Source organism: Eleutherodactylus coqui, chromosome 4, assembly GCF_035609145.1.
Source record: "Eleutherodactylus coqui strain aEleCoq1 chromosome 4, aEleCoq1.hap1, whole genome shotgun sequence".
Classification (NCBI taxonomy): Eukaryota; Metazoa; Chordata; class Amphibia; order Anura; family Eleutherodactylidae; genus Eleutherodactylus; species Eleutherodactylus coqui.
This window is the reverse complement of record NC_089840.1, coordinates 222,135,747-222,160,605: the sequence shown is the minus strand read 5'-3', so window position 1 is coordinate 222,160,605 and position 24,859 is coordinate 222,135,747. Positions and strand designations below refer to the sequence as shown.

General features: G+C 42.3%; 1 protein-coding gene across 1 annotated transcript in view; it reads left to right on the top strand.

The window, feature by feature from the left end:
- PCDH15 (protocadherin related 15) overlaps positions 1-24,859 on the top strand; it is a 1,187,477-nt gene that overhangs the window by 266,833 nt on the left and 895,785 nt on the right. The window contains exon 8 of the mRNA XM_066601652.1: positions 8,554-8,724. Coding sequence (XP_066457749.1) covers positions 8,554-8,724 — 171 coding nt within the window. The remainder of the gene's footprint in view (positions 1-8,553; positions 8,725-24,859) is intronic.

Sequence of the window (24,859 nt, the reverse complement as noted above, 5' to 3'; positions counted from 1 at the left end):
ACTGCAGTTACATATTTGTAAGGAAAGATGGAGGGAAGACCTTTTAATAATAGATGTGCAGATTGTCTTCATATACATGTTTACACTATATAATCTAGCTGATGCAGATATATCTTTATTGATGGCTATTTTGAGGTTTATTATAAAGTTTATTACTCAGTTCTTGCAATGTCGCTTTGAGAATAACATATGTAGCAATCTTTAAAGGGGGTGTCCGGTAGTAAGCTAGTGATGGCGTATCCTAAGTTGAGGGTTTTTTACCCAGGACACTGTTTGCTGGACTATAGTGCTTTTGCACTGAACTGATATCTGCAGGAAGCAGACAGCTTTGTTCTTAGTGCAGTGGCCAGGCTTGGTATTGCAGGCAAATGGGTTCCCATTTATTTCAATAGCATCTTGGCCTGCAATATCCAGCGTGGTCACTGCAGTAAGAACAGAGCTGCATTCTTCTTCTTGCACAAATCGGTACAGTACACACACACCAGCTTAGGGAATAGCTGATATTTAACATGACTCAGTTTACAGCATTGTAGTTATGTAATCATGACGCATTGTGTCAAGTTAATGCTTTCTACAGCTGTATGACTAAGTATTTTGCATGCTGTTTCCTGTGTAGTTGAGCTTAGTGGTGGCTTTCTTAAAACGTCCACTTTCTTCGACGTCCACTTTTGAAAGAGCCTGAGGTTCAGTCGGAAGTGCACAACTGGGGAGCCTGACTGTGAGAGGAAGCCTGAAGATCAAGACCAAGCAAAGCAGAGCAAATGCCAAGCAGACCAAGCCATTTGCCATACGCTGTTGCTGCTAGACTAGGGGCCACATGTATTGATGTTACCGCTGAATATAGACTGTTACTGTTTGTTGCAAAGCTTATCAGTAAAGTTCTAGGAAGGTTCATCCATCTGGCCATTTTGTTTGTATCACTGCCAAGCTGCCACAATGCTGCAAAACCTCTGTGACGGATTATTTCCAGAAACATGATTCATCAGTCACAGCTGGTCCGATCACCCCCCACCCCCACCCCCCAACCTCTGGTTGGCTTATATGCATAGCTCATATTTTCATTGACACACATTTATCAAAAGTGCGATCATTTTAGTCAATGCTTAAGATAAAGCCAGGCAAACTTATTGACATATATTGCTACAAATTTAGGACTGTTTGTACCCTATTTGACAAATCTATCGCACCATATATCACTGCCATTAACTTTCACACTAGCTGAAATGTCATCACTTTTTTATGCGGGGCTCTGTTTGGAATGCTTATTCCATTTTCTTCTCATCTGTGACTTAGTTTGCGATTTTTTTAAAGAAATGTCATATTTCATAAATGTATCTAAATCCTAGCCAAAAAAATAAGCCAAACTCTCATTTTACCCCTCTTCTCCAAAGCAAAGCAGATTATAGCCTTAAATTGGCTCTAAACTATGGTTCAAATGATTAATAAATATATCACACAGCAGATTTGATACTATTTTGGAGTCAAATGCACCAAAACATGTGTAAGCCGCTGTGTTTTAAATAGGTTACAATTAGAGATGAGCGAGCATACTCGTTCGACTATTAGGGTGTTCGAGATGCTCGTTACTCGTGACGAGTACCACGCGGTGTTCGAGTCACTTTCATTTTCTTCCCTGAGAAATTTGCACGCTTTTCTGGCCAATAGAAAGACACGGAAGGCATTACAGCTTCCCCCTGCGACGTTCAAGCCCTATACCACCCCCCTGCAGTGAGTGGCTGGCGAGATTAGGTGTCACCCGAGTATTAAAATCTGCCCCTCCCGCGGCTCGCCACAGATGCATTCTGACATAGAGGAGGGAAAGTGCTGTTGATGCCGGAGCTGCTATGAATTGTCGGGAAGGGCTTAAATATATAAGCCCTTCCCTGCAATTTATCCAGAAAAGTGTTAAAATAAAATATATATACATACTCACCTGCTCCCGGCAGCCGGAGTTCCGCGCAGCCGGCCTGCAGTGGGTGTGAAGGGGGTGTGAGTCAGACCTGCCTCAGCGCTGAGCCAATCAGGGGGCAGGTCTGACTCACACCCCCTTCACACCCACTGCAGGCCGGCTGCCGGGGCAGGTGAGTATGTATATATATTTTATTTTAACACTTTTCTGGATGAATTGCAGGGAAGGGCTTATATATTTAAGCCCTTCCCGACAATTCATCCCAAACTCGCCCACAGCGCATTGCTTTCGGACAGCTCCAGCCCGTTTCTAATGAAACACGGCTAGGAGCAGATTTTCGGGCGATTTTCGGGCACCGGTCACGCGATTTGCGGATGCGCATCCATCATGCGATCCGCAAATCGCACGAAAAAACGCCTGTCTGACTAAGGGTGCCTACCCACTAGCGTTTTTTTTCCCTGCGAAATTCGCAGCATTTTTTTCTCTGCAGTGGTCTATGGGACTTGTAATGTTAAAATCGCGATCGCGCAAAATCGCAATTTACCGCGAAATCGCGATTTTGCGCGATCGCAATTTTAACATTACAAGTCCCATAGACCCCTGCAGAGAAAAAAATGCTGCAAATTTCGCAGGGAAAAAAAACGCTAGTGGGTAGGCACCCTAAGGCCTTAGGCCATAGAAATCGCAGATTGCACCTATGTGCGATCTGCGATTTCTGTTCTCTTCTCTATATGCCAGCAATACAGCCACCTCCATTGAAAGCAATGGGCTGCCGGCGATCGCAGGATGAATTTTCGGGAAGGGCTTAAATATATAAGCCCTTCCCTGCAATTCATCCAGAAATGTGTTACAATAAAAATATATACCGGCGTATAAGGCGACGGGGCGTATAAGATGACCCCCCAACTGTCACCTTATACGCCGGCAATATAGTGGAGCAAAGAATAAAAATCATTACTCACTTCTTCTGACGTTCTGCGGTGCTCCTGCAGGCTGTCGCTCCCTTCTGGTTCCCGGCAGAGCATTGCTTTCTCTACGAAGGGCTTTAAATCCCCGCCTCCAGAAACACACGTGCCTTCAGCCAATCACAGCCAATGACAATGATGTCATTGAATGGCTGTGATTGGCTGTGTTTCTGGAGGCGGGGATTTCAAGCCCTGCGTGCAGAAAGCAATGCTCTGCCAGGAACCAGGAGGGAGCGACAGCCTGCAGGAGCACCGCAGAACGTCAGAAGAAGTGAGTAATGATTTTTATTCTTTGCTCCGCTGTATTGCCGGCGTATAAGGTGACAGTTGGGGGGTCGTCTTATACGCCCCGTCGCCTTATACGCCGGTATATATTTTTATTGTAACACATTTCTGGATGAATTGCAGGGAAGGGCTTATATATTTAAGCCCTTCCCGACAATTCATCCCGCGCTCGCCGGCAGCCCATTGCTTTCAGTGGAACCTGCTGTATTGCTGGCTCCAGTGAATTCAATGGGCAAACATCGTTCTTCTCTGCCACAGTTGTTACAGCTATGGCAGAGGAGAACGATTTTTACGCTGACAGTGCGGGGGGGGGGGGCACTCTTGCCGCTATTGTGGCTTAATAGTGGGACCTGTGAACTTGAGATGCAACCCAACATGTAGCCCCTCGCCTGCCCTATCCGTTGCTGTGTCGTTCCCATCACTTTCTTGAATTGCCCAGATTTTCACAAATGAAAACCTTAGCGAGCATCGGCGATATACAAAAATGCTCGGGTCGCCCATTGACTTCAATGGGGTTCGTTACTCGAAACAAACCCTCGAGCATTGCGAAAATTTTGTCCTGAGTAACGAGCACCCGAGCATTTTGGTGCTCGCTCATCTCTAGTTACAATATGTATCATATGAATCTAGCATTTCTTTCTGTGACTACATATGGAATTCTAAGTTTGGGAGGAGTGATGAATACTAAATAATTACCTGATTGGGTTGTGATTTGTTTGGATATATAATCCATTAGGAAGTAACTGAGAAATATAATCAAGTCAACATTCTTTTAATCTCTTATGATTCCAAACTCTGTAATGCAGTTAGTGCTATTCTACTTATGATGTGTCAGTTCCTCTAACTGGTTGCAATTTGTTTGTGAATGGTGAAGAAAGATGGGATTGTAATTGACTATTAAATTGGCTGCTGTGGATTTTCATAATGAATTAGAGAAATATATTTTTTATGTCAAACAGAATCTTCCAAGCACTCATTTAGTTTACATGGGCTAAAATTATTAACATAAGCAATTCTGTATCATTCCGATGTATTTGTTCATAAGTGAATGTATTTAATCAAATTGTTAGGGTCTGGTGAAAAATTACATAGTGACTTGAAATTTGCAATAAACATACCCCCTTAATATTGTATAGGTCCTTTTCCTACCACCAAATGTCCATGACCCTTTAAGGTATGGAATTCATAAGACTGGTGTTCTTTGGTATTTGGCACAATACTTTAACTGCTTTAGTGGCACCCTCGACGAATCTCTGGGGCTTGCTGCACTGACCATGCAGTTAAACCCCGGAAGATTTCCGTGGACAGCTCTAGTGCTGAAATGTGCAGAGCACTGAGCTGTCATCTGAAATCTTTCGGGTTTTTACTGCATACTTACCTCAGCAAGCCCTCGGAGATTTTCCTGCCATAATACCAACTGCCAAAGTAGTACAGTACTTTCAAATACTTGCGAGATTAAATTGCATTGTTGTCTCATTTAAAAAACCTGCTCTGTAAGGTATGACATGGTAAAAATTAACCTGCCACTGTAGGGGTTAAATGCTATGGACTTTCGGAATATATACATACATATTTATATTTAATTTTTATTAACATTTTTTGGCCTTTTTCCTTGCTGTTCTTACAGTATCTTTTAACATACTGTAAGCTAGAGTGAGATTTTTCTAAAATCTGTCAGCCAGGCTGACGGATGTACTGTTCTTCAGCACTAATGTAATGATGGGGACACAGCTCCCAGTGATGTGAAACTTGCAGTTTATTGCTAGGGTAAGGAGAAGATAACAGCTCATGCTACAGCCAAGGAAGAAGATAAATATTTACCGTACTTTAATTGTTGCATTTTTCAATGATACTATTCAATGTACAATATAATCTTTTGCACATCTCATTGCAAGGAAATCACAAAAATGTAGATTCATCAACAACTCAATGAAAATACTTCTGTTTTATTAGTAGTCAAGGCTTCTTGGTATTTATCTTTGTACCTTTAGCTTTTGATTGGCAGTCTTTACATGTATAATACAATATGCACACATGTATACATTTATATGACATATGTCATATTTGATAAGCAGACCTCTTGGAGAAAAACTAATGTCATTTTCAGAATCTATGACCCAAAAATAGCCCAGAAACGTTCTAACATCTCAGTCACCAAAAAGTGTGTTCCCCAGTGTTATCCAACACAATCCACCATGTACATGAGACACAGGATTCTTCCTAGAGAGCCTGTGAGGGAGATGACATAATGTATCTATTATTCTTGCATATCTTACAATTATTTATGGATATTCTCTTATTGTATATCATTACTGATACATACACATTCATCTTGTAGGAAGTCGCTTGGCATATTTTAAATATCTGCTTAGCATATTTTGCATTGTTAGCGCATGCACTGAACATGTATGTGAATGTTGTGAATGCCTTCTATGTTGGTCTCCATGAGAGCTCTGCATTCTGCAGTGTAAGCAGTTTAATATCCCCCATGACGTATGATGTACAGTATATATACATGATACGCCATCATGGGGTTAAAGTTCTGATAGCGGAGGTGACCTCGCTGGTAACTGAAGTTGAACTTTAAGTACTTTAACTATGCAGATAAAAGAATATGGAGAAAGAGAAGCCAAGAGAAATATAGTATGTGTATTATCTCATAATGATCACTGTTAGCCTTTCATCTAGCCTATTTGTCTGTAATGAATAAACAATGTAAAAAATCATTTGCTTTCTTTTGAAGATTTGCCTTAACTGCATCCCAAAAGAACAGTGTATTAATTCAAGGTCTGCTACTCTATGATCAAAATTCTTTTGGTATAAAGTGAATGGACTTCTTTGAATGTGTAGTCAAGAATAGATGATCACAACAACAGACCCTTTTCTTTAGAATGTTACTCAGACATACAGTACATTAATATCTTACCCTAATATAGCTGCAGGGCTCATGCACAGAACACAAAAATAGTTGGGCCTTAATTTATTCATAAACAGCAGTTCATGTTAAATAATATCCTGAAATAAAAAAAATTGATAAACAATGATGATAAACAATTAGTAAATAATCGGTTTGTGTTGGTAACAGGCCAATGTCACGAAAAATCGAGACAGCCAATTTCGACTTCCATTACAGTCAATGTGAGTAAAAATTGGGTTCACTAATTTGCCCTCCAGAAGGTCCCCAATGCAGCCTAGGACCCCCAAATCTCATGGGAATGCAGTCACATATCTGAGGAGCACTGTACTTAAAAAAAAAAAAATGGTCAAAATAATGTACAGTGGTGTAGGGAAAATTCTGCCAAGTGAACACAACACTCAAGCACGGACTTGCTCCAAGGAACAACTGTAGAGCTACAAAACATTTCACTGCATAAGACAGCAGGTGCACTGTTTGTTTTAAAAGTAGTGTCATAAAGTTTGCAAAGGACAAACCAAGAATGGGCCTTCTCCAAGGAAAAGCTGCAGAGCTACAGCTGTTTCTTGTGCTTTGGAAAATTTTAATTTCAACCTCCATCAGCTGCTATAATAACTCTCTCTGCCTCTCTATGATAGATTGAATACTTAATCCTCTTTCTCCTCTTTTTTTCTCTTTGCCGTGCTTTTCCTCCTGAGTGGACTCTATGTCACAGTGAGCACCAGGAGCTGGCACTTCTGTTTTCATACCTCCCTGAGTACATAATGCCTAGGGAAGGCTAACCACACACACACTGACCCACCCTCATCTTCCTCTTCGAAGGGAAAGAAAAATGGTTGGGCATCGGTGCATTCAATTTCTTGGTCTTTGGACTGTGCAGTTGACATCCATGACAGTGAATGATCAAACTGTTCATAAGACTGATCCATGTGGACTGCTTCAGAGGGTTCTGGAGATTTGGCATGGGGTAAAGTACAGGGGTTGCTCATCGGTGACTGGTGCACATTGACTGCTGTGTGCCTGCAACTGGAAGGAAGAGCTGGTGATGGTACTTGAAGCGTCATACACTCTACAATCAATTCTAAGAAATGGCAGTGGGCTTGCATCTCCTCCTGCAAAACTTGGATTTGTTTCTTCAGTGGAAGCCACTTGAAGTGCCAGATTGGCCCATTCTCTACCATATCTACTACCATGGACATGTTCCCCACTTCTTGCTTTCTTACAGTTTCCTTTTTATTCTTTTTTTTCTTGTTTACTTTTTAGTGTACTTTTATGTAATTAATTAGCTAACTTTGTAGATTGCAAAAAACCACTTCTCTGCAAATAATTCATAGCGACTAAACTGGTTACTTTGAACAATGTCTGTGGTTGCTGACATGCACTGTGTTTATTTGCTGTTTCCATAAGTGGTTTTCTTTTTGTTTTATATTAACAAAAAAAGCACCTCCAACTAAATAAGCTGCAATCCCTGGGAGGCACGATATGGGAGGAAAAAGGCCACACAGTATAGCATATATCTTTGTTCACTGTCTGTGTTTGGCGCAGCATATTACAATTCCTTAAACCCCACTTGTTGCTGCGTAAGTTCTGCAAATAATTCATAGTGGCCGGATGGATGACTTTGAATGCCGTCTAAGGCCACAGAGAACTGCAATATTCCCCATGCCAAAGCATATTTTTTCTGTCTATTTGCTGCTATAAACATTGACAGCAGCAAAAATATATCCTCTCCCAATATATACACCGCATTTTGTATAGTCATATAAATGTGAAGCAGCTTCTCTGTCCCGTGCTCAACTCTAAAAAAAGCCGCTGGTTACACTGTGCCTATGTTATATATGGCTAGATCATGTAATGCTGGCATCCAATGAAACTGCTACATATATTCAAGATAAAGGGCACATTTATTTTTATGTCAGGAAGGTGCCCTGGCTCCTGATTGGTTGCAAGCTGAACTCTGCAGCAGGTATAATGGAAGATTAAATTTTCCCAAAAGATTTTCCAAAAATAGGTTCGGACTTATCCAGTTAAATTTTGCAAAAATCCATCCGACTTTATTGCCAGGCTTATTAGGATGAGCATCAATAGTAATAAATAAATGAACAAGAAAAAAATAGCTTTCTTGCTATGCTACTATAAAATGATAACTAAATGAACAAAATGTGTACAGCTCCTCAAACAGACTGGGTTTTGCATGGTAATCATGTTTATACATGTATCATGACTGAGCTTCAGCTATAATAAGTCCTTCTTTCCTACTTTGTTTTCATAAAATTATTTTTATATGTTGATTTCCTTTAAAGCCTTACATAATGGTGTCTATTTTTGTCCTCATAAAGAAAAAGTACATTAAATTTCATTAAAAATCTGAAGCGTATGTAAGTTTTTTATATACTAATGGGTCCAAAAACCTAAAATATTATTTTATTTAAATGAAAATATACTAAAAGCATAATTTTATTTTTCCTTGCCACCCACAGGACCGTCCCCTCAATCCTAGTGAAAGAAGAACAAGTACAACTACTTTGATAGTTGATGTCCTTGATGGTGATGACCTTGGTCCTAGGTTTCTTCCTTGTACACCGGTAGCAAAGACCCGTGACTGCCGTCCATTAACCTATAGAGCAAGCTTACCAGAACTCAGCCCTCCAGTAAGTATTCATTACACAATATATAATTAGCCATTACAAATAATATGTATCTTGCATATTATACTTTTTTTGATCATCAAGATCAATATCTGAAATTATTATGGAAAGAATCAATTTTAAAATGTTCTTTAGGTTTAATGATAGTTGCAAATTAAGATATTATAAAGGAGTCTGTCAGTAGTTTTGGCAGTGAGCTGACTGGCAGTTCTAGCCGTCAACCAGAAGACTACTGCAGTTGTCCATCAGAGCTGGTCTAAAGCACATTGGACATAGGAAAGCTCCACCCTGGAGAACTTACAGCCTCGGGAAGTTGATTTTATTGGCTACACATACTGGCATACAATGAGAGGCGTAACTTGAAGCTCCTGGGCCCCAATGCAAGACCTGTAACAGGGCCCCCAACTATAATGCTTTATTCATAGTACTGGGCTCCCTATATGGAGAAGAGAGGCCTTATGGGCCCCCTAAGGCTCCTGGGCCCGGGTGCAACCGCATCCCCTGCATCCTCTATAGTTACGCCAGTGCATACAAGCATGCCTGAGCTATGCTCTGTTCTCTATACGAAAAAGTCAGCAGTTTTTCATCGGCAAGACTACTGACAGATACCCTTCAAAGGGTTTCTCTGGTTTGTAAAGAATGTTTATTCACTGTATAAATGAGATTTTTCTAATAGGCACGTGTTTGAATTTTCAAGAGGTTTTCTAGTGCATAATGTTGCATCAAGCTTTTAGATCTATTTATGAAGAAAATACACCAAAACGAATATCCACTGCATTATGCTTGACAAGTGGGCATGACTTAGTGGGGAAGAGACTTGGATTAGTCATTTCAAGTGAATGGGGCTGAACTATTACACCAGACAAGTTATAGGCAAAGTGATGCTGCTTCTGCTTCATGTTTTTTTTGTATTCTCATACATCTCCTTCAATATAAAATAAAATCAATTTCATAAGACACTTCTAAAACTTTTCCTTCTAAGGCCTCGGTCACACGGGCGATTTTCCGTGCGATCTGCTGATGCGCATGCGATGTGTGATTTTATAAAACCATTGCTTTGCAATGGTATCGGACACATGAGCGCTTTTTATGCGCTCGTCTGATAAATTATAGAACAGAAATCGCAGATCACACCTATCTAAATATATAAGCCCTTCCCTGCAATTCATCCAGAAATGTGTAAAAAAAAAAAAATATATATATATATATATATATATATACACACCCGGTCCCGGCAGACGGAGTTCTGCCGCGGCCGGCGGCAGTTCTCTGAACTGCTCTCTGTAGTATTCAGCAGCCGGGGATTTAAAATCCCAGCCTGCTGAATGAGCTGCCTCTGATTGGTCACAGCCTGACCAATCAGAGGCAGCTCTCACTCACACCCATTCATGAATTCATGAATGGGTGTGAGTGAGAGCTGCCTCTGATTGGCTCAGCGCAGGGACCAATAATCAGGGGCAGCTCTCACTCATACCCATTCATGAATGGGTGTAAGTGAGAGCTGCCTCTGATTGGTCAGGCTGTGACCAATCAGAGGCAGTTCATTCAGCAGACGGGGATGTTAAATCCCCGGCTGCTGAATGCTACAGAGAGCAGTTCAGGAGAAATGCCGGCCGGCCGCGCTGAACTCCGTTTGCCGGGAGAAGGTGAGTATATATATATTTTTTATTTTTACACATTTCTGGATGAATTGCAGGGAAGGGCTTATATATTTAAGCCCTTCCCGACAATTCATCGTGAGATCGCCCGCAGCGCATTGCTTTCAATGGAGCCGGCTGTATTGCCGGCTCCATTGAATTCAATGTGCTGGACAGCTCCGGCCCGTTTCTATTGAAACGCGGCTAGGAGCAGTTTTTTCGGGCGATTTTTTGGCCCCGGTCACGCGGTTTGCGGATGCGCCTCCGTCATGCGATCCGCAAATCGCGGCAAAAAACGCCCGTGTGACTAAGGCCTTAATGTGTAATATAGTTTTTTTCTCAATTGCACTACCTATTAAAAATACAAAACACATGTAAAATTAAAACTTAATAAGATTTGATTTATTTAAAAAAAAGCCAGTAGACGTTAGTTTAGCCAAAAATGTGAATATCTGCGCATTTTCAGGAAAATTTTACATCTAAAATTTATTTTGCAATTATTTTTGTATATTTACAGTAAATTAGTGTTTATTGATAATAATAGAGAGAAACATTTTCACTTACGTTTTTTGAAGCTAGTAGTACTGTAGTTGGTTGAGTTCCCATCTGCATTTGAAGTTTGTAAGAGCCTCTAAAATACAGTACAAATTGTCACATTTGTCAGAAAAAAAATAACACAGCTTGCAGCTCTATTTTCTCTGGAAGTATGATAGACACCATGACGGAATCTAATGAATTCCATCATTGTCACAGGGGTCCTATAGATGTAGTTGGTGTGTCATGTGACAGATCTGCCACAGCTTGATTAGTTTTTGCTTCCATAATGGTACAGAAAATCAGAAGTGTATAATCATTTGAATGCCAACCATGTACTACTAAAGTTTCTTGCAGCAGAAATGACAGGCTGTAACTTTGCCTAGTAGTAAAAGATGATGACAAGAGCTTAAGAAATACCTTTAAATAGAATTTGTCTTCATTAAACAACTCTTTTAAGTTGACCACAAACTGTCAGGACTGGGGGTCTAGGAAACTGGAGGTACCTGAAAATACCTGCCACCCCTGTCCCTACCTGCTTGCCTTCCTGGGCTAAGCCCCAGGGTGACAACTGGGCGACGGTCCCTACACTTACTAGGGAAGGGGAACACCGGGACTAACAGACAGACACTGGAAAAAACAACAGCAAGGAGAGTCAGACTATCCGGGTCGGCAACGAGAGGGTACGCGGTACAAGAGGCTCAGGCAAAGGCAACGTCAGGTCCAAAAACAGGGAGTCAAAAGTCAGGAGTCACAACAAGAAGTACTCTGGTGTAGCAGGAAGACCAAGCTAACACTGGCACTGGAATGCAGACACAAGCAGGTTTAAATGCTGTCAGAGCTCCCGCCCCAGCAGCTGATTGGGGCGGGGAGCCTGACAGCAGCTGAGTGCACCCAGCAGCACTGGGGAACCCGCCCCCAGCCCTGCAGGAGGCAGGGAAGCAGACACATGCCGGGTAGCCATGGTACCGAGGACACGGCACAGAGCAACACCCACAGCGTCCCTAGCAATCCGGCAGCGAGGAGGAGCCTGGCGGCCAGGGGATGTGATGAGAACCGGGGCTCCTCTGCACCGCACGGCAGCAGCCCCTGAGACAGGACCGGCGATGAGGGCACGAGGGATCCGCGAGACGCTGGTCCTGATACAGACATTAGTTTAAGATCAATGACCATATCGCTCATCAATCATATGTTGCATTGTTCATGAATGATCAAATCATCAAAATGCCACGTAAAAGTGGTACATACAGAGCATTTAAAAAAAACAAAAACAAAAAAAGTTATACCAATTTTATGTAATTAGCCGATCATGCCATATACACATATTGTTTCAAATTTATTAAGCATTATACATCAGGTTTTGGTGTAAACTGTGCAGCTAAAATATAGCAAGTAATGATTTTACATTTTCCTAGTAAGATTTGTAACTTTTCTTGTAACTCTGCAAATTTGGCAAGTGATGTAGTGTACCCCAGATTTTTTACATAAAGTATAAGGGAATGCTGAAAAGTTCAATTTCATTTCCTCAATATTAGACAAGTAAAATTCTGCCAAGTTTCTTAAAGGCATGCTTATACTTAAACTGATGCAGAAAAGGCCAGTCTTAGTAAATCTAGGCCAGAGCTTCAGCTGACAATTGGCTAAATAAGTTACCTTTTTAGCAGATGTTGGTCAACCATTGTGACCATTTTAAAATAATAAGTGACTAAAATGGTTGAAATAAGGTATTTTGACAAATATTAATATAACATGTATGGACAGATTTACTAATTGTATCGGTATTTTTTGCAAATGCCAACAAATATTGGACAGTAAAGCACAGGGGCAGAATTCATGATGACAGCATATGACAAATACTGATTAGCATGTTCAACTTATTAAAAAAGTTCCACCAAAACACTCTGATCATCTTGATCATCATGCACATGCTTAGGTGTCTTTTGATCTGATTTTTTTTATTTCATTTATGACAATCTAGCTATTCTACATGGTTTTGACATTTTTGCCTTTTGATCTTTTCACATCTGATTTTTCTTCTTGTTTTGGTTGAAAAATTATCCTTTGAATCCATTGCAACTTGTTCATGGTTTCCTTGATCCCAATTCCTGTACATGACCTAATGTTCTTAAATTCTACTGCCTTTGAAAATGTTTCAGTCTCCTGCATTATTGATCAATTTCCTACTTTTACAAATATCCATCAAATCCCTGGATCCAATTTATACTTTTGTTTTGCCCCCTCTTGAAAAATAACACATGAAAGTTCATCTCAAGCCTATTAACTTTTTGCGTGGATAACATATGTTTTTGCATGCTGATATAATCAACAATATGTTTGATATTGCCAATATGTGAGCGGCATAACTGCAACTAATTAGGAGGCTTGATAATTTCAGATGTCTTAATATTGAATTGTAAACACTTCAAGCTATAATTAATGACTCACTAAGGTTAAATGTAAAGATGATAAACTAGTCTCCTTATTTTCCAGCTCTTTAAAATATGTTGAATTAAAGCCTAAATTTTAGAATATGCTAGGGAACAACGTATTCATCCATTACCATATAAATCAGTGCCATAGGCAATCAGCTTTACAGCAGTTTTGCATTGGTAGCACTTTCAATCTAATCTGTGATACAATTTTATGCACACCACCATATTATGGCTCAGTTTAGTACAGAGTTGTGATAGGGTTTGTATAGAGATATACAGGGGCTTTGCGGATTTTATATGAAGACATACAGAGGTTTTTCTGTCTGAGTGTACAAAAATAGTGTGTCGTGTTCCATCAGAATCCATATGAACAACAATATTCTAACCTAGAAGGAAGAATATCTCTGTGTGTTGCTATATTGAACAATACTAGATTGATCCGATGTTTGCTATGCGAACATAAAATATTTGGAAAAATGGTTGTAAATGTTTTAAGAACTGTTGAGCCAAGGATTCGTCTTTAACATCCACGGCTTGGTCTTCCATGTTTTGGGGAAATCGCAACAGTCAAACTGGTAAGCACTTGATTTTAACGTTGCTTGGGAATGCTTGACTCTCCCTAGTAATGCGGTTGAAGCACAACAGTGTAGCTAGACTTAACATAGGAACTTTGACCAGGCCTGACAGGTCACTCAATGTATCAAATTCAAATTCTATGATTTTACGGCAGTGGTAAGGATGTCTAATGACATCAGAATCATCCACCAACGGTCACACAAAGGGGTCAAAATGTGGTACAAGAAAAAGCCTGTAGGCTTTTGTATTTTCGATGGGTCATATGTTGTCTGTGTGTGGTCTATTTTTTAAATAGACTACATATGGACTTGCATTTTTCCAAATTTATTGAATCACTTTCAGTGATTGAGACTGAAAACGTGAACCAACTTGTTGTGAATTCGTTTAGTTCGGCTTTTGTGCTGCAAAGGATTACCTGATTATAAGATGATAATGGTTAGAACCCCAGTGATCAGTGGTTATCACAAGTTAGTATTCAATTTCAAGATTTTCATCATAGTAGATATAATCATGAAAGAAGAGAACGTGTATTTGCTGCAGTTTAGCATTTACCTCATATTACAGCATAACGTTTGATACATTATTCTATAACATAATAAAGGACCGAGCACAGTAAATTTACGACGCTTGGTCCTGGGCTTTAATTCCAGCCAATAGTCAAAATACAGCGGTGGATTAAAGCCCCAGCTCCTGCAATCAATCAATAGCAGGATGGGTTGTCAGTAGAGATGAGCGAACACGTTCGGCTCCGCCCCTTTTTCGCCCGAACACCGAACTTTGCGAACACTTCAGTGTTCGGGCGAAAAAGTTCGGGGGCCGCCGTGGCAGCGCGGGGGGGTGCGGCGGGGAGTGGGGGGGAGAGGGAGAGAGAGAGGGCTCCCCCCTGTTCCCCGCTACTGCCGCCCGCGCCGCCGCGCATCTCCCCGCCCCCCGGCGGCACCCGGACACTTACGCGCGAACACTGCAGTGTTCGGCAAAGCCGGTGTCCGGGTGCGGATGTGTCCGTAACGGACACGTTCGCTCATCCCTAGTTGTCAGCTATTAGTCACAGCTGAGAACCCAAAGGAGAAGGCAGGAGTGGTTTTTAACCCCTTCTGCCTTCTCTAGTACAAAGTGCTCAATGAATGCTGTGTACTAAGAAGTGAAAGCAAAAGTATAACTTCCACTATATGAGCTAGTGGTCACGTGATTGCTGGGATCCCGTGGCACAGCAGTGCTGCAGGGTCTTAGTACACCCTGATCAGCATTGTCAGTGACTATTGTCACTACAGGGGGATATTTTTTCCTTTTAGCTGGGGCTCCTATGGATGCCTCAGCTATAGTGGAAAAGTGTCAAGTAAAAAAAAACAAACATGTGAATGTCCCCCAGAGGTCTTATATGACATCATGGGGGACGCAGATAGTAAAAAAAAAATAATTACATGAAAACTAGAACAAAATCACAGAATAAAATTAAAATATATATTTAAAAAAGAAAATAACCCATAACCAAAGCCAACTAAAACCGTCTCCGTATGCGCTCTGTAATCTAAAACCATACCTATCATATATCAAAGTGTCTGAAACAAATTGGAGAACCCATTCCCATGCTTTATTTTAGCATAAATATACTCATTTAAAAAAAAATTATAAATGTTTAAAGAAAACATTCTTTGTAGCTTTTTACCCCCGATATAACTAAAAAATGGAAAAAAAGTCAGTGAAAAAGATATTTAAAAAAATATCCCTATATGTCACGGAAAGAAAAGGCAGCAAGAATAATTTTTGTAGCTGAAAGAAAAAAAAATAGGTCAGTTGAACCATCGCATGAGTAAAATCCCTAAAATGTGTCTGGTCCTTAAGGTACAAAACAGCCTGGTCCTTAAGGGGCTAATGGAAAACTTTCTGTATTAATGCAAATTCCCTTTATTTAAATATTGGCTTTCTTAACTAGACAGTCTCTTTAATATTTAGTAAGCAAATGTAGAATATCTTCCTATTCTTCTGCAGCAGGCAAGTGTATCCCCTGAACCATTGCATCTGTTATTGCAATAAGAATAGGTATCCAAGGCAGATCATCCTAAAATACACATTCGAATTGTGCTACAGAAAAATATAGGTTCTTACAACTTCATCTAATCCTGAACATAAATTATCTCACTAAAATGCCCAAAAGGAAGAAAAGATTTAAAGCTTAAGGCCAGCTTATGAGTGGCACAATTGAGAAATTTGGCAGGTTACACAAAACAATGCAAAGTAAATAATAAGGTTTTCTAAAGGTCAACGGGAGAAAAAAAAAACAACCTAATCAGAAGAGTTGCTGAAAAACGAACAAAATAAAGAAATATAAAATTATGACAAGAAAGAATAACTCTTTCGGGATTGTCAGTGTATGACACCAAAACTGGTGCTCGTTATATACTGTACATAAGGCCGAATGTACATAAGGAGATGTGGGATCTGTATCACATGGATCCTGAATAAAGTCAACACATACCACTGTGATAACATATAATTTTTCATGCAGCATTCACATAAAAAAAAACTTCATTATGGTCCATTAACAATGTAGCAAGAAATTCATCACTCGATGTGGATCAATGAGAAACAGCATGCTTAGTATATCAACTTGAAATAAAAAAACATCTTCATCAGAACCGCGGTTTTGATGAATATGTTTTCTTTCCAAATTGTGATAATAAACCTGCTGTTTCTCATTCATCAACCTGGAGTGCTAGATTTAATGCTACATTGTTTGTGGAACTCTTCAATATCTTCACGGTGCCTTGAACCTAACTTAGGAAAGACTTTTTACGTGGGGTGAGCTGGCGCTTCATGTGTTTTCAGCATAGTGCTTGTATTCTGTATATCGAACCAAATTCTCAATCCGTGAAAAGTGAACCAGAGAGCTAAGCGGCCCACTAAACAATCTGCAGCATGCCTTCATAGTGTGCACTGTTATAAGTTGGAATGCACATGCTTGGTAAAGATCTTACAATAATAATAGAGATGAGCGAGCACCAAAATGCTCGAGTGCTCGTTACTCGAGTTGAACTTCCCGCGATGCTCGAGGGTTCGTTTTGAGTAACGAACCCCATTGAAGTCAATGGGCGACTCGAGCATTTTTGTATATCGCTAAGGTTTTCATTTGTGAAAATCTGGGAAATTCACGAAAGTGATGGGAACGACACAGAAACGGATAGGGCAGGCGAGGGGCTACATGTTGGACTGCATCTCAAGTTCCCAGGTCCCACTATTAAGCCACAATAGCGGCAAGAGTGGCCCCCCCCCCCGCACTGTCAACATAAAGATCGTTCTCCTCTGCCACAGCTGTAACAGCTGTGGCAGAGAAGAAAGATGTTAGCCCATTGAATTCAGGGAAGCCAGCAATACAGCCGGCTCCATTGAAAGCAATGGGCTGCCGGCGAGCGCGGGATGAATTTTCGGGAAGGGCTTAAAAATATAAGCCCTTACCTGAAAATCATCCTAAAATGTGTAAAAAAAAATAAAAAAAAAATGTCAGCATAAAGATCGTTCTCCTCTGCCATAGCTGTAACAGCTGTGGCAGAGAAGAACGATGTTAGCCCATTGAATTCAATGGAGCCGGCAATACAGCCGGCTCCATTGACAGCAATGGGCTGCCGGCGAGCGCGGGATGAATTTTCGGGAAGGGCTTAAAAATATAAGCCCTTACCTGAAAATCATCCTAAAATGTGTAAAAATAAAAAAAAAATGTATACTCACCTTTCCGCTGAAGCCGGAGTTCAGCCGCGTCTGACCGTCAGTTCTCCTGAAATTGCTTTCTGTAGTATTCAGCAGCCGGGTATTTAAAATCCCCGCCTGCTGAATGAGCTGCCTCTGATTGGTCACAGCCTCACCAATCAGAGGCAGCTCTCACTCACACCCATTCATGAATTCACGCTAAAAGGATGACAGGCAAGCAGCATGGGTACCCTCAGCAGTGGGCCAAGTTGTCTCTTCCCCCTCCTCCTCATGCCCCTCCCCCTCCTCCTCCTCCTCCTCCTCAACGCGCTGAGATATAGACATGAGGGTGCTCTGACTATCCAGCGACATACTGTCTTCACCCGCCTCCGTTTCCGAGCGCAAAGCGTCTGCCTTTACTCTTTGCAGGGAACTTCTCAAGAGGCATAGCAGAGGAATGGTGACGCTAATGATTGCAGCATCCCCGCTCACCATCTGGGTAGACTCCTCAAAGTTTCCAAGGACCTGGCAGATGGCTCACTCTTCTGTAAAGAATTGAGGAGTCTGACTCCCACTACGCCGCCCATGTTGGAGTTGGTATTCCACTGTAGCTCTACGCTGCTCATAGAGTCTGGCCAACATGTGGAGCGTAGAGTTCCACCGTGTGGGCACGTCGCACAGCAGTCGGTGCACTGGCAGATTAAACCGATGTTGCAGGGTGCGCAGGGTGGCAGCGTCCGTCTTGGACTTGCGGAAATGTGCGCTGACCCGGCGCACCTTTCCGAGCAGGTCTGACAAGTGTGGGTAGCTTTTCAGAAAGCGCTGAACCACCAAATTAAAGACATGGGCCAGGCATGGCACGTGCGTGAGGCTGCCGAGCTGCAGAGCCGCCACCAGGTTACGGCCGTTGTCACACACGACCATGCCCAGTTGGAGGCTCAGCGGCGAAAGCCAGCGGTCGGTCTGCTCTGTCAGACCCTGCAGCAGTTCGTGGGCCGTGTGCCTCTTCTCTCCTAAGCTGAGTAGTTTCAGCACGGCCTGCTGACGCTTGCCCACCGCTGTGCTGCCACGCCGCGCGACACCGACTGCTGGCGACATGCTGCTGCTGCTGACACATCTTGATTGCGAGACAGAGGTTGCGTTGGAGGAGGAGGAGGAGGAGGAGGAGGGTGGTTTAGTGGAGGAAGCATACACCGCCGCAGATACCAGCACCGAGCTGGGGCCCGCAATTCTGGGGGTGGGTAGGACGTGAGCGGTCCCAGGCTCTTACTCGGTCCCAGCCTCCACTAAATTCACCCAATGTGCCGCCAGGGAGATGTAGTGGCCCTGCCCGCCTGTGCTTGTCCACGTGTCCGTTGTTAAGTGCACCTTGGCAGTAACCGCGTTGGTGAGGGCGCGTACAATGTTGCGGGAGACGTGGTCGTGCAGGGCTGGGACGGCACATCGGGAAAAGTAGTGGCGACTGGGAACCGAGTAGCGCAGGGCCGCCGCCGCCATCATGTTTTTGAAAGCCTCCGTTTCCACAAGCCTATACGGCAGCATCTCCAGGCTGATCAATTTGGCTATGTGCACGTTTAACGCTTGAGCATGCGGGTGCGTGGCGGCGTACTTGCGCTTGCGCTCAAACAGTTGCGCTAGCGACGTCTGGACGCTGCGCTGAGAGACATTGCTGGATGGGGCCGAGGACAGCGGAGGTGAGGGTGTGGGTGCAGGCCAGGAGACAGTAGTGCCTGTGTCCTGAGAGGGGGGTTGGATCTCAGTGGCAGGTTGGGGCACAGGGGGAGAGGCAGCAGTGCAAACCAGAGGCGGTGAACGGCGTTCGTCCCACCTTGTGGGGTGCTTGGCCATCATATGCCTGCGCATGCTGGTGGTGGTGAGGCTGGTGGTGGTGGCTCCCCGGCTGATCTTGGCGCGACAAAGTTTGCACACCACTGTTCGTTGGTCGTCTGCACTCTCAGTGAAAAACTGCCAGACCTTTGAGCACCTCGGCCTCTGCAGGGTGGCATGGCGCGAGGGGGCGCTTTGGGAAACAGTTAGTGGATTATTCGGTCTGGCCCTGCCTCTACCCCTGGCCACCGCACTGGCTCTTCCAACCTGCCCTGCTGCTGCACTTGCCTCCCCCTCTGAAGACCTGTCCTCAGTAGGCTTAGCAAACCAGGTGGGGTCAGTCACCTCATCGTCCTGTTGCTCTTCCTCCGAATCCTCTGGGCGCTCCTCCCTCGGACTTACTGCAATTACTACTATCTGAGTGATAGACAATTGTGTCTCATCGTCATCATCCTCCTCACCCACTGAAAGCTCTTGAGACAGTTGCCGGAAGTCCCCAGCCTCATCCCCCGGACCCCGGGAACTTTCCAAAGGTTGGGCATCGGTCATGACAAACTCCTCCGGTGGGAGAGGAACCATTGCTGCCCATTCTGGGCAGGGGCCCGAGAACAGTTCCTGGGAGTCTGCCTGCTCCTCAGAATGTGTCATTGTAATGGAGTGAGGAGGCTGGGAGGAAGGAGGAGCAGCAGCCAGAGAATTCAGAGTTGCAGCAGTGGACGGCGCAGAACTCTGGGTGGTCGATAGATTGCTGGATGCACTTTCTGCCATCCACGACAGGACCTGCTCACACTGCTCAGTTTCTAATAAAGGTCTACCGCGTGGACCCATTAATTGTGAGATGAATGTGGGGACTCCAGAAACGTGCCTCTCTCCTAATCCCGCAGCAGTCGGCTGCGATCCACCTGGATCAGGAGCTCGGCCTGTGCCCACACCCTGACTTGGGCCTCCGCGTCCTCGCCCGCGTCCACATCCTCTAGGCCTACCCCTACCCCTCAGCATGCTGTATTACCAGTAGTGCAGAAACAGAACGCTGTAATTAAATGTGCCGCTTATTGGCCTGTGGTTGGAGGCTGACTTCGCTTACGGAACGCACAGCAGAGGCAGGAAAGAATTTTGCGCAAGCCTGCTGTAACACTTAGCTGGCTGCGTATGAATTAGGACAACTACCCCCAGCAGAGACCCAGTACACTTGTGGACAGGAATACAGCAGTGATGTAAGAGGCAACACAGAGGCAGGAAAGAATTTTTCGCAAGCCTGCTGTAACACTTAGCTGGCTGCGTATGAATTAGGACAACTACCCCCAGCAAAGACGCAGTACACTGAGGACGGTCACAGGCAGCCCAAATAGATTTTTTTTGGAAAAGCCCACTGCCTATATAGACTGTATATGTGTTTCTCTGTCCCTGCCTCACCACTACTGGCCCTGGACTATGTAAAATTACTGCAGACTGTTTCACTCTGGACAGGAATACAGCAGTGATGTAAGAGGCAACGCAGAGCCAGGAAAGAATTTTGCGCAAGCCTGCTGTAACACTTATCTGGCTGCGTATGAATTAGGAGGACAACTACACCCAGCACAGACCCAGTACACTGAGGACGGTCACAGGCAGCCCAAATAGATTTTTTTTCCCAAATTTTTTTGGAAAAGCCCACTGCCTATATAGACTGTATATGTCTTCTGTCCCTGCCTCACCACTACTGGCCCTGGACTATGTAAAATTACTGCAGGACGCAATGCTCTGGACGCAATGCTCTGCACGGCCGATATACAAAAAAAAAAAAAAAGTGCAACACTGCAAAAAGCAGCCTCAACAGTACTGCACACGGTCAGATGTGGCCCTAAGAAGGACCGTTGGGGTTCTTGAAGCCTAAAATAACTCCTAACACTCCCCCTATAGCAACTCCAGCAAGACAGCGCTTTCCCTGATCTCTGTCAGAATGCATCTGTGGCGAGCCGCGGGAGGGGCCGATTTATATACTCGGGTGACACCTGATCTCGCCAGCCACTCACTGCAGGGGGGTGGTATAGGGCTTGAACGTCGCGGGGGGGAAGTTGTAATGCCTTCCCTGTCTTTCTATTGGCCAGAAAAGCGCGCTAACGTCTCAGAGATGAAAGTGAAAGTAACTCGAACATCGCATGGTGCTCGTTTCGAATAACGAGCATCTCGAACACGCTAATACTCGAACGAGTATCAAGCTCGGAGGAGTACGTTCGTTCATCTCTACTAAAGACCTTAACTAGGTCTCCAACTGCCATAAGAGCTCCTACAATCACATCATAGGAGGTGATAGAGATGCAGTAGAAGCCACTTCCCTATGTCTCACTACTTAGATGCCATCATCAGCACTGCCCATGCCATCAACATAACGAGTTAAATCCAGCATCCGTCATGTATGGAGTAAGCTTGGCTCCATAGAAACCTAGCACACATCCGCTTGAATGTCATGAAGAAGCTAATTATGGAAGGCAAAACAGTTCAAAAAGAATTAGAGTAACTGCATGAACTTTGGTGTTGAATGGGTAAAAAACTCTTTTACTTTAGATTCTAGCCACTGTAGAAATAGGAAAAGATTTATTTTCTTTCATTCATCCTTTACTTCTTTCCAATGGAGGCATTGCATCTAGAGCATCATATTTTCATTCACTAAGAGTTCAATGGAGCTTGTATAGTAGGTCACAAAGACTGGATGGTTCTTACTCCATAAAATGGGATAGTACAGGCTCCATGCCCTGCCTTACACGTTTAGTGCATGAGACCTGTAATAATGAATTACAGTAATACAGTAATGCAAGGCTAGATTATCCAATATTACAGAAAAAGTCATTTAAAAAGTTTGCATTCAAATGGCTTGTATCTATGTATTTTTCTCTCTCGCTTTTCCTGTCTTTCTTTTCATGGCATATCATGTAATCCTTCCTGCTGGAAATTAATATAATTTGCTTGATTTGTATATCGGAAGATATATTAAGATTCGCAATAAACATTAAAATGGCACCAAATGCTCAGTTGTTCATTCAGACAATATGCTAACACATAATATTACCTCTATTAAAAATTAATGCAATCGTAAGAAAGTTAGTTCTAGAATACAATTTATTTGATATCGAGCTTGTACTATATAAGACAATAATGTACTAGTGCACTGTATCCTGCATTACATTATTAATTAATCTGTGTATTTATTGTCAGAGGAACAATGAGAACCTTGCTCTTCAGTGACTTTTATTATTGGATTATTATACAAAAATAGGGATGAGACTTAGTAATACTGATGCACTATATGAACGAAATAACAGTCTTTCCTCCAGTGCAGCATACACAGGATTCTTCAACAGAACACACACCCTATTGATCGATCTGTTGCTCGAGAAATACAACCGCATGTCTGCCCTGGTGTTGATTTTAGATTGTTTGCCAACTAGAAAAGGGAACGAAAACTGTAATAACTGAGTCCCACCCTAAGAAACTCTGAAGTCCCACAGTGGATTAGAAAAAATATATATACGTCAGAGAAAAGGGTGTATCACAACTAGAGATGAGCGAGCACCCAAATGCTCGAGTCCGCGTTATTCGAGTTAAGCTTTTCGTAAAATTCGAGAGCTCTACTTGGTTAACGAAGCCAATCGTAGACTCAAGCATTTTTGTATGTGGGATGCCGGGTTCTGAGCTTTTTTTTTCTTTTTCCTATATTCGTCTCTCTCTCTCTCTCTCTCCCTCCCCGCCTACCAGCTGAAAAATTTGCCAATGACACGCGCTGCGTCGTGGCAGGAAGGGGCCAAAAACTGGGGCAGGGTCGAATACGGCTTGATGCTCGTTCGAGTGACGAGCACCATCGAGTACGCTAATACTCGAACGAGCATCAAGCTCGGCAAAGTATGTTCGCTCACCTCTAATCACAACATTGATAAATCTACCCCATACAGTCTATCATAGAGAAAGCCTTCTTACAGAATGCTTGTCATTTAGAATTAGAAATAACCAAAGTTAGCTTAGAATGCAATCAACATAAAACATATTTTTTTGCTTGTAAGTAACCAAATACTAAAAGCTTGTTCCATTTTTCATAAATATTCTAAAAAGGAAATCAACATTGTTAAAATTAGAAACACTTTAGAAAATGCTACTAATACTTGCAAGCCTGTAGTACTGTATGAACTTTTTATTTATTCACTAAAACAGACATGATAAAAGAATTAATAGGTCTTCCTAAAGGTTCAGGCAGAAACTTTTGAACTAAAGGGCTTCTTTAAGTTTCGGGCAGTAGCTTTTGAAATAAAGGCTTCTTACAAAACTGTATTAGAATGATCAAATATTCTTAATTACGAATCGTCAAAAAGAAAAATTTGAGTTACAATAAAAAGCCTTCATGATAATAACTACCTGAGTAGAGATCTTACTTAGTATCACTTACATTTATTCATAAATGCTCACTTTTATCAAATATAATAAGCTTATAGTAAGCTCAATGCCAGTGTGCTGCATTAACTAACATAATTTTCAGAAACCATGCAAAAGAACTATTTAGCTATATGAGATATTTATCTTTTGATGAGCAATTTCCTTCTGGATTTGTCTTTGTCTTTCTCATCTGTATTATTTTACAATCTTCTTCCTTCTGAATTATAGTCCTGCTTAGTAATCAGCACATGCAATGCGTTGTCTGCATAAGATACAAAAAAAAGCACTTAGTAATGAATACTACACAATGAAGATGCTTTTCAGATCCATTTATGTTGTGACATATCAGAAATACTAATTTCCAAACCGCCAGGACTTAAACTCTTTGCTAGTACAGAATTGTGATTGTAATAATTAAAAATGATGAAGTCTAAATGCATCTTTTAAAACCATATTAAGCATCACTTTCAGTATTTGCTTTTACTCATTCCTGTTTTATTTAAATACTGTTTACCCTCAGAGAACTTGTGTCATAATGAAGACAAGGGTCCTCTTTCAATGAACAAAAATCTATTTGAGATTCTATAATTATTCAAAGAGTATAAATATACACACAGCTGTACTACATCCATTCTGATTCCCACACATTACACACACAGCTCTACTACATGCACGCAAAGTTCTACTACACTCATCTTGATTCCCACACATTACACACATAGCACATTACACACATAGCTCTGCTACATTGTACATTCATTATGATTCCCACACATCACACACAGTTTTACTATATGCATGCTGACCCCAGGCATCACACACATAGCTCTACTACATCCATCCTGACCCCACACATCAAACACACACTTTGCTATTTTACATCTTTTCAAGAATGGAAGACTCGTTAATTTAAAGACTTTTAATACTGATGCATACAATTGGATACTGCAAATTACTACAGAGATTGTCCTAGCTTGATCCATTGAAGTTAGCCCATAGAGTGAAGTACTAAATTATGAAATTTAAGATATCAGTATGACATATGAAAAG